At 40.2% G+C, this 10,916-nt stretch overlaps 1 protein-coding gene across 4 annotated transcripts; it reads right to left on the reverse strand.

Annotated features, from left to right (window-relative positions):
• Positions 1–343: 343 nt before the first annotated feature.
• hnrnpul1l (heterogeneous nuclear ribonucleoprotein U-like 1 like) lies at positions 344–10,902 on the reverse strand. 4 transcript variants are annotated; one of them, XM_046838489.1, is made up of 16 exons: positions 10,797–10,902; positions 9,982–10,311; positions 8,707–9,096; positions 8,386–8,581; positions 8,226–8,299; positions 7,976–8,115; positions 7,801–7,900; positions 7,031–7,143; positions 6,627–6,893; positions 6,294–6,416; positions 6,080–6,208; positions 4,617–4,785; positions 2,436–2,702; positions 1,740–1,924; positions 1,406–1,627; positions 344–1,233 (listed from the first exon to the last, which is right to left on the reverse strand). In XM_046838489.1, exons 2-16 carry the CDS (start codon positions 10,247–10,249, stop codon positions 1,123–1,125), a joined length of 2,754 nt encoding a protein of 917 aa, XP_046694445.1. In that variant the 5' UTR covers positions 10,250–10,311; positions 10,797–10,902; the 3' UTR covers positions 344–1,122. The 4 variants fall into 4 exon arrangements, with proteins under 4 accessions (XP_046694445.1, XP_046694446.1, XP_046694443.1 ...); XM_046838490.1 differs by having other exon boundaries at positions 1,752–1,924; positions 8,386–8,590; XM_046838487.1 differs by having other exon boundaries at positions 8,386–8,590.
• Positions 10,903–10,916: the final 14 nt, after the last annotated feature.

Here is a 10,916-nt window from a genome sequence, read left to right on the forward strand (position 1 = left end):
TATAATAATACCTGGGGTGGGATATGTTTTTTTTAATTGTGTGAAATCGTAATAATTACAGTAGACTGTGAGGAGAAAAAAAAAACCCTAAAATGATTATGTTAACAAAATGCTTTGAAACCGAGCATGCTGTCTACTTGGTATAAATTTTCTTTTTGGTTAAAGGGTGATTAAATATTACAAAAAGCAGCTGTTGCAAGCCCTGCGAATACTGTGTTATATCAGCATAGCACAATATACCGTATGCATTTTGTATATCCTACCATGTAACAATTTAGATATTTTAAATAAAGGTGTGTGTATGGAGAGATTCTCATACCCAGCAAAAGAAATGAAAGCACAGTACTTTTGTTTCATATTATATTCTCAAATACAAAAAAAATTAGCTTTGATCTGACAAAAAATAAAACCATGCCAATACAGTTTTACAAACATGGTACAAGGTATAAAAACTTACAACCACAGAGTGCTCACTAAACTGTAGATACAAGAAGAAAAGTTTTAAGACATAAGAATGGTATAAAACATTCAGGTATCAATCTTCAGGTATGATTTTATTTTAATTTATGAAAAGTTTGGGTCTTTAAATTTTCACCTATTAGATACAATTGTGTTTTCAAAACCATATATGTAGCTACACGTTTGAAACAAGGCGAATGAAAATGACTCTTTTTACCCCCGAATAATTATGATAAAAAAAACTAACAAAAAAATGAGCATTGCAAATTTCGATACTACAAAACTCGAATCTGAATTATTTCAGTGTAATTGTGTCTGCAATTACAAAGCATTCGAGCATGAATCTGTGCGTGCAGGATCTGAAACTAATTTACACGACGCTACTTGTCGATGCCTCGGTGTGCGTTAGGAAATACAAAAAGCAAAGCAGAATTCTGCCTCAAAAACTGAAAACCCAATTGTGATGAGCTGTTTGAAAAAAAAATCCAGTAAATTCTAAAAATGAGGCAGTTAGAGAGTAAAAGCTAAATTTTCGAATGAGGAGAGTGGTCTGAGAAAAAAAAAAAAAGGAAGACTGGGTAAAGGTAAAGGAGACTAGTAAAAAAATTAGGCTGAAAAAATAGAGTTAATGGAATGATTTGGAAGAGCCACGGGTGAATACAGCTACTGCTGTGAGCCCTGGCCCTGCTGGTAGTTGCCGTAATTTCCGTACTGGTTGTAGTACTGGTTCCATTGACTCTGGTTCTGGTAATACTGCTGCCACTGCTGAGCGTACTGCGGTTATAAGGAATAAAGAGAGAAAAAATAAAAACAAACATAAATATTACATTAAACCAGGCTGTAGATAACATTGTATACAGTTCAGTTATTTTTTTTGTATTATTATGATGTTGCTTGTCACCACATTTTGCTTTACAAATAATAAAAAAAACAAAGTTTAGCAGACCTGCTGGTACTGCTGATTGTAACTCTGCGGCTGCTGCTGCGCCTGCTGCTGCGGCTGTTGCTGCTGCGGCTGCTGCTGATTGTATGTCTGGCCCGTGACTGCAGGTGTCTGGCTATAACCCTGGTTGTAACTTGGGTACTGGCTGTAGTTCCCATAGTTGTAGCCCTGGCTGTAGTTGCCTTGGTTGTAACTTTGGTTGTAACCTTGACTGTAGTTCTGAGGCTGAACAAAAAGTCGTCACATTTGGTATTATTACATAACATTATATTATAAAGTCTAAAACAAAACAGAGTTGTTTAGAAATTTAAAAAAAAAAAAAACTTTGCTTCCGAACCTTGTTTGTTACCTGGGACTGACTGTAGCTACCGCTGGCTCCACTGCCTCCTTTGTTGTAGGAGGCCTGGCGGTTGTGGTTGTAGCTGCCTCCTGACTGCGGGTTACGGTTATAGCCTCCACGGCTGCCTGAATCCCTGTAGTTGTTCCCCCAGCGGTTCTGGCTGAACCCACCACGGTTGTAGGCTATGTTAAGAACAGAGAAACCAAAAACATTAGTCGGATGGGCTGCTCAGAACTGTCTAAAGTCTATAAGCCACAAACATTAACTCTGTGAGATACACCGGATCAGGCATAACTGTATGACCACCTGTCTAATATTGTGTTGGTCCCCCTTTTGCAGCCAAAACAGTCCTGACCTGTCGAGCATCAACAGCATTAACTTCTTCAGCAATGAGCCTCGGCTGCCCACGACCCTGTTGCTGGTTCACCACTGTTCCTTCCTTGAACGACTTTTAATAGATACTGACCACTGCAGCCCAGGAACAGCTCAAAAGAGCTGCAGTTTTAAAGATGCTCTGACCCAATCATCTAGCCATCACAATTTGTCCCTTTTTGAACTCAAATCCTTACACTCGCCCATTTTTCCTGCTTCTAACACATCAACTTTAAGGACAAAAATGTTCACTTGCTGTCTAATATATCCCACCTACTAACAGGTGCCACGATGAGATAATCAGTGTTATAAGTCCTTTACCTCCACGATAGCCACCTCCTCCTCCAAGGTTGCCACGGTTCTGGTAAGAACCTCGTGTCCCCTGGGATGCGCCTTGGTGCTCGTAGCGCTGGAACCCGCGGCCACGGAAGCCTCCGGGACGATTATCGAATCGCTTTTCAGGCGGCGGGCCGGCTTTTCGGCCCTCCTCGTTGTATTGCTTGATGAGTGTGTCGGCCTCCTCGCTCTGCAGCTCTACGAAGATCACCTCGTCCAGGAACTCGCCGGCAACAGGGAGCGCGTAGTTGGCTGAGGGTGGCAGAGTGTACGCAGTGAGGAATAGAGCGGCCACGGCGTTGAGAAAATAAAGAGCATCAGCATTAGCATCATTCAGTATTGGCCAAAACTAAACGTAGTGGGGGGTAGGGAAAGAAGAAAAGAGAAGAGATAGAGAGGAGTAGATGTATTAGAATAGTCAGGGGGACCTTGGACAAACATTGCCTTAGTCGACCAAGGCAAAACTTGTCCTGGATTAAGGGCAAATGTTGAAAATGTATAAACATATAAAGAGAAAGAAAACAAAGACAGTTGCCAGAAAAAGAGTTTAGAATACTAGCACAAAAAAACAAAAAACTATTATCTACAATATTACTGACAAGTGTAATAATTTATTCATTCCCAAGATTACTTAGGAATTAATATAGGCCAATTAATAATTGTATCTGTAATATGGGTATCTGCAGGAATCAGCAAGCTTAATTTGTACTTCAATGCCACAGAGACACGAGTACTAAAAACAGAATAAATTCGACATGCGCAACGAAAACCAAGTGGCAAATCCAAGTATTATGAAAGTGTTCATCGCAGGTCGGAAGAGGGGTCCAGAGGAGAATAATTTAAGTAAAGGTACATTACACATTAATGAATAGAACACTAGAACACTACTAATCAATAAGATTTTGTGTGGTGGTGTGAGAAAAACCTCTCTCTCTCTCTCTCTCTCTCTCTCTCTCTCTCTCTCTCTATATATATATATATCTATATATACACACATACACACACGTTCATTTACGTCCAATTTCAACACAACACTTAACTGGTGCACAATTGTAATAAGTTTGGCATCCACTAAGCATCAGGAAATCACAATTACCTTATGTTCACACTAGCAAGTAACAGAAGCAGCAGGCGGATTTATGTGTGCATGCCGTTTCGCAAGATTTCGTCTACGAGTTAAACGGTCACAGCATGACAAGCGAATTAAAATGTCAATTTTATGCAAATTAGGTATGACGAGGTACTTCGACAAATATAAACAACTGCCTCTAAAAATCCTTGGGCTAATTGTATGCTGCATTTAGTCGGAACTACAAAGAAAACCAGAAAAGATCTGATAATTGTGGTTTCATCTGATATAAAAAAAAAATAATAATGTGTAGCGAGAAAAATTGGAGCTAAACTTTAAGGAAGCCACTATGAGAGCCAAGTACATAACGCAAATCATCCAACAACGTCGTTAGCTTTAAAGGTCTTACCCCAGAATTGTGCTTTTTAAATTTTGACTATAATGTTGGTTAAACTGGATCTTTATAGGTATTAGCAGGACGAAAGCTCAAGTACAATTTAAATAAGTAGCAATTTGGTGAAATATATATTTTATTCGCTAAATAGGTGTCAAGGTACATACAGGTTTTTTTTTTTATTAAGGCTATTTTGTAAGACTTTGCCCCAGTTACACCTGATGGCTTTTCCCAGACCACCACATTAGCATGTACATGCAAAAATAGCAGTTAAACATATGTAAGCAAATTTGTATATACATGTATATGCGATTGAGAAAGTCAAATCAGACCAAAATTGTGAAGAGAAACAAATATCAAGATTTTAAAAGGCGTTTTTATATCTTTTAATAACCCGCTGATACCCTGAACGTCAGTCATATTCTGCACACTGATGTAAACATGAAGTGAGCGGTTAGAAGTTAAGAGAAGAGAATGAAAATAAAAGAAACATAGAAGTAGAAGCTCTTTTATCTGGCAAAACAGAAAAAGGCAATAAAGGGAGAGGTGTCCAATTTTGAAACAAACAAAAAAATCTAGAATTAAAATGTTTTTTTTAAATTAATAAAAAACAAAACAAAAACAAAAACACAGCAAAAAGCAGATCTGGGTATGTAGTTGAAGCATTGTTTTTTTTTTTGGGGGGTATCCATGGCATTCCTACCTTTCATTTCTAACACAGCATGATCGGGTACATCCTTCCCTTCCTCATCAGTTCGCTTTAATGTTCGCTCTTTTAAATCCTCATCCGTGGGACAAATTACAATAGCCTTGCGTTGAAACCCTTCAAAAGGACGCATTTTTCGTCTCTGGGCTGATCCATATACATTTGTCTAGCAATGGTGACAAGAAAGAAGTAGAAGCTTGTTCATTATTGTTCAGTTGTTTGCTTTTGTTATGGCTTTGCGTTCCGAAGAAGGGGTTTGGGATTCCTGCAACAATGAAAGTGAGAGTTTTTTCTTTTCTTTTTCATGGCTATAGTTACTGTCCAGGAATGACTAATGGTTGCCTCTCACAACCCCTGAATTTCACTTACCTTCCAAACCGGAGTGAAGGGTAGCTTCATCAAAGGGATACAGCTGTACTTTTAGAATCGGAAAGGGGACCAAAAAAATGCTTGTCTACAGATCCTTGTGTAATATTTCCACTACAAAAATGTCTTTTACTTCATACTGGGCAGATTTAAGCCACCACTCACTCACAAGCCCAAAAGCGCAACTAAATTAAATCAACAGAAGATCCGCGACACGTCTAGACGCTGTCGTATTTTAAATTAGTGTCTGATTTTGTTCTTTTTTTTATTTTTACAGTCAGGATTTGTCGCCGTTACAACACCCATGCAACTGGAAAGGTGTTAGGAATTCTGATTTAACTAACTACAATAAACCCAGTGCTAATAAGATAGTAATTGACTACTTAAGAACGCAACAAATAAGCTAAGACTACTCTTTCCTGGGTCCCCTTACTTACCTATACTTACCCGATTTCGAACAGTCCTGCTATGCCCCTCACAGACACACACTTATAACCTACCTTCCGATACTTACAATTTCCTTAAGGGCCCCAGGTTCGTCCGTGTGACCTTACCTACCTTAAAGTGACTTGTCTGAAACCTGACCTGAAAACTTCAACGCGGTCAGTTCCACTTACCTTGGGATTCATTTTATAAACAACATTCAACACTTCCAAATAAATCTAATTAAACATCGAAAAGATGTTGGATTTTCTTTCTTTTTTTTACGATTACCATAGCAACAGAAGGTGTTTTCCTACTCACCAGGCTGTGATTACTTGTTTTTCAACATCTTACTAATGACATGGACTATCTGTACAGTGTGGCATCTCGTAATAACAATACACATACAGTAGACAAAATAATAGGAGAAACCAAAGCATATTTAGGCTGATAGGGTAATACTCGACTACAAATCGTTCTTTGTGCAATTTAAGCAAGACCAAAAAAAGAAAACAAATGAGAATATGGTACGAATGAAGCGTGACATAATAAATAGGTCTGCATGGGTGCTTTTGTGCTACAGAGAGAGCAGAGGAGCATTAATGAACATGTGCATTGGGAACAGCTGTAGGGTGTGGAGCTTGAGCCGAGTTGGAAATGACAGTCAATACCTGGTCCAGGATGTAGTTGCGTTTCTTGCGTGCGGCGATCAGAATGAGGCGATTGAGGCACTGCGTGGCCTGCGTGATGAGAACGTCCCATCGCCCGGCGTAGTTCCTCTGGCGCCGGAGTCCCATAACCTGGACAGGCGTGCAAATAAAGAGTCAGGAGGGTGAACAGAAGGGATCTGACTGAAGGAACATCCATAATGTAATACAAACTTACCTTCATCTTGTCCATTATGGCATTGGTACCCAGAATATTAAACTTCTTCTCAGGGTTTTCCTTGGCGTGCTTATTGGCCCAAGTAGTCTTTCCGCTGCCAGGCAGTCCAACCATCATAAGGATCTGAGCAGAGAATAACATATTACTATATACAGTAATTACAAAATGTAGATCAAGTAACAGAAAAAAGAAACCTTTACAATTTTCTACTACATGCATTTAAATGCAGCAAGAATTATAACTTCTGCTAAACACATACTTATAATCTTATTTAAATCACACAGAGTCACCTTGATGGAACCTAAATAAACTGTAATGACAGAATGAGGATACCTCGCAATCTGCTTTGGTAGCTGGCCCAACTGATCCTCGAGTTCTATCTTGCAACTCCAACTCCTGAATGAACGTGTATCCTTCAGGCGGGGGGAAATATGGCTCCTCTTTCTGTCCGAAGTTGAACTCGATGCCACAGTTCTTTACGAGGATGTGTGGGAAAAGAGGGCGACCGGCCAGCTCCTCACGAGAGATGCTGTAGCACGGTCCAAACCAATTGCCATTTTTGGAGAACGCCATCTCCACCTGCTCTCCACTCTCAAAGTCCTGAAAAGGGAAGCAACAGATCACTGTTAATGGAATGAACACACTCATGAAAGTGTTTGTGGATAAAGCTGTTCCTTACTACTAGATCATTACACACACACACACACACACACACACACACACACATACACACGTACCAGGTAGCAGCCAATGACATCATTTTCACCAAACTTTTCTCCATAGTCCTCGAATTTACAGTTAGAGGATTTCTTTCCAGTTCCACCATAGCCATAGGAGAAGGGCTCCTCTCCTATAGGATCAAAATTAGACAAGCAATAAATAAAGAGTCGCACTGGATCTGTTCTGTTGTGACTCGTGAGCATCAGGTTGTGCGATCAGCTCACCCACAACATAGCGATGAACAGTAAAAGATTGTTGTCACTGTTGTGGCTTCCTCTGAATGATTATGCGTTATGTACTCCAATGCATATTCTTTCCTTTTTTTTGTTTAATAAGCCTGCTAGCTTGCTGCGTTCCTCCGTTCCATTTCTCTCCTTTTTCATTTGTCTACCACAACAGTTAATTTATCTGTTTTCAAAGTGATTTGCTGTGGCTTTAATAAGTTCAAATGCTTGTTTTCAATGTGTGTATATTTAATGTATGCATTTAATCATTATACAAAATTGAATTGATTATATATTCTCAATGCTTATATCTTCCACCAATCTAAGTAAGAGAACATTCTGGAATACTTTGTTGTGTATGTTTAATAAGCATAGACATTTTCACTTTACTGAGAAAGCGCCATGAAATCTGTTGACTTGTAACTGACTAATAAACGCACTTGACTAATTTCAGACCATCAAATAAGAAAAAAAAGACCAGAGATCAGGCTCTCAATTCCAAGCTGCCCAATCTGTCAAAACAATCAAATCAATAAAAGCTTGTAGGTTGTTTATCAACTCACCAAGCTGAGTGCTACAGGAGTCCAAAGACCACCCAATTCTCACCACATGGGGATCGGGCTCACTGGTGGGAAGGTGCTTTACAGAGATCTCCTCATTGATCTAAACAGAAAGAATGTATTTATTGTTTAGGAAGACAAAAAATTTTAATCCGTAAATGTTTTTCCTTATCGTCACCTTCATCTCATAACATATGCGTCCTTTGGATACACCGTACGTAGCTCGAGCACCTGCCCACAGGCATGCAAACCCCTCGATAGTAAGTGGGTATCCACTGTACCGATCTCGAGACACCTTGAAATGCAGGTCACAATTATCTGTATTTTTTTTTTTTTAAAGAAGAAGAAGAAAAGAAATGCAGCCTGTGAGACACACCACCAGCATCGACTATTACACAGAACTGTGCTTTCACTAACTTTTTACTTACAGGTGTCAATAGCAACAAGGTTTTCATCAAAGTCTTCCTCCTCTTCCTCAGCTGGGGGCTGCGGTGATCGTCCCCTGAGGAACAACCAGAAAAGTGTGTGTCCATACGGTATAAAATATGAGCACGAGTTGTATAGGATAAACACAGGCGTGAGATTTACCTCCTGTCCTCACGATGCTCATAGTACCCGTATGCACGGCCGTCGTCGTAGGGTCTTTTGCGGCTGTGTGATGTCTGCTGGTCATCTTCCTTTTTGACCTGCGCTGCCTGGTCACCTTCCACAGGAGGCCATTCATTTGCTGCATCTTCCTGTTGTGGTGCTTCATCCATAGCCTCCTGCTTTGTCTCCTCTTTGGCTTTTGATTCTAACAAATAGCACCAATTAACAAAAAGAGCAGATTTGTATGAAAAGTCACAACACGCACTTTTTTAAAACTTAATACTTAGTTAAGAAATATTTTTATATTAGAACAAAGCCCACCTTCTACACTGACCACCGGCTGCTCAGACTGTTCCATTTTTGCCTCATGGACTTCTGGCTGCTCAGGAACTTCCTCGGACGGCTCCTGATTTGCTTCTGGTTCTTTGTGCTCCTGCTTCACCTCAGGTTCCTGAGCTGGCTCTTCAGAGCTGCAATCTGCTTCTTTTTGACGCTCGTCATATCCTTGCTCTATCTGCTCCCCGAGGTCTTGCTTTGGTGGGTCTGAGTCATCTGAGGCAAAGTTGTTCGATCCAAAACCAGTGGAGCTGTTCTCGTTACTGACATCTCCCTCATCGTTCGACTCTTTTTCCTGATTCTGATCATCACTGTTCCCATCATCACACTCGGGCACATCCGCTTCTCCGTTGCCTGATACATCAGAGACTAATTCTGTAGAAAGATAACATACTTGTACAAAAAAACTGCACAAAGTAAATACAATAAAATAATACATGAAATCCAAGACGGTGGTGGAGGAGAGGACAACGAGAATCAAACTGCATGAACAAAACCCACATAAACAACCTGTTCTAAAGTCATTATAAAATGTTGGGTTTTACATCCAGAGAGCTCAAAGTCACACTGGAGTGTTCATCTCAAATATAGACAAGCCTAAATTTAATAGTGTTTACTTATCAAGCCCTTTCACTGGTATTAACATAGTTTTTACTAACAAACATAACTAGTGTTTCCAACCCAGTTACAATGACGCTTACTATAGATCAGTTTATATAAATAGATTTATGCACATTAATAAGCAAGAAACTGAACTAGACTTCGACAAGATTTGTTTTAAAAATTTACTTTTTAAGACCAAATACTTTGTCAGGAAGTACCTTACTCTTTGAGGAGATTGCAGTCTGATGATCTCAAGACACTTTGATTGATTGATTCCTACCTACGACTCTAAATATTTATTTATTTTTTTAATCATTGCTCATTAATATTTAGCATGTATATCTACTGAACAATCAATAAGATTGTTTCTATGTTCATTGTACTATACTGCATTAGTTAAACAGACTACAGAATATGTTTTTGATGTATTTATTTAAAACTATCATTATATCATAAATAAGAGTAACCATGGTAACTTTACGTCACTGCCAAGCCACAGCTGGGCCCTTGAACAAGGCCCTCAACTGCTCAGTTTAATTAAAGATAAATGCATGTCGCTCTGTATAAGGTCTTTTGCCAAATGCATGCATGTAAATGTAAATAATGAGGGGGTGTCCGCATACTTTTGACCACGCAGCCTTTATTTGTTGAACTTACCTCCACCCACGTTCTCCTCTTCCCGTGTTGTTGCCGCTTCTTTTTCTTCTTCTTCTGCTTCTTCTTCTTTTGCTGCTGCTGCTGCTAGTCCTACTGATTCTTCTTCTTCTTCCTCCTCCTCTGCTGCTGCACCGACGGCCTCGGCATCCAGCGCCGCCTGCAGCCTGTCCGCTAAATCCGCCTTCAGGCCCCGAGTGTCCAGGCCCCGACGCTGCAGCTCCTCTTTCAGCTCGTTCACTTTCAGCTTTTTCACGTTCAGCGTGCTCATGGTTTTCGTCCCTGCTCGCTTCCCGGTGGCGCCAAACGTAAAAACAAAAAAATCCCGTCACCCTACAGGCGATAAAACACGACAATTTTTCATATATTCTGTACTACAGTACAACACACGCACACCGGGCCGCATTCCAAAATGCCGCCATGTTAACAAGCATAGTGCACTTAGTAGCGCGAACGCCGCTTTGCACATGCGCAGTGCAAAGTGCGCCTACAGAGTGAACACGGTTTCGGTTTATGGTCCGGCCGTAACGGCCAAACAAATGCAAAGTCGGAACTGGCTAGAAATATATTTCCATTGACTTCTCGTCTTGTAACTAGATAGATAATGGGAATCCTGACCTTCAAAATATCCATGCTAGTTCCTCCTGCGTGCGTGAACCACTTATATATTACACTCATTACAACATTAAACAGCCGGGGTTCAAACTGCGGTAGGAAGCTAGCCAAAGCGACCGTTAAGCTTCATGCAATGCACAAAATAATATAAAACGAGCAATACGCAAGTTTTTGATATGTTTGGATAAAAGCTGGTAACATACCTTTTTTGTGTATATATGTTTTTTTCAGCAGCTGCTGTATCCACAAAATGGAGGATGACCGAAGCCTGCAGAACTGCACTACTTCCGGGACTGTACCTCCTAACCACGCGGGATGTCTAC

The sequence above is a fragment of the Silurus meridionalis genome, chromosome 25 (genome assembly GCF_014805685.1).
Source record: "Silurus meridionalis isolate SWU-2019-XX chromosome 25, ASM1480568v1, whole genome shotgun sequence".
Taxonomy (NCBI): Eukaryota; Metazoa; Chordata; class Actinopteri; order Siluriformes; family Siluridae; genus Silurus; species Silurus meridionalis.

Bases quoted from the DNA above. Each gene is read 5' to 3' on its own strand.
- hnrnpul1l (XM_046838487.1), bottom strand. From the start codon at position 10,249: ATGAGCACGCTGAACGTGAAAAAGCTGAAAGTGAACGAGCTGAAAGAG. The intron at 7,144-7,800 runs GTGAGTTGATAA...TTGATCCTATAG, and splicing joins CTCCTGTAGCACTCAGCTTG to GAGAGGAGCCCTTCTCCTAT. The intron at 1,234-1,405 runs GTCTGCTAAACT...TTATAACCGCAG, and splicing joins ACAATCAGCAGTACCAGCAG to TACGCTCAGCAGTGGCAGCA.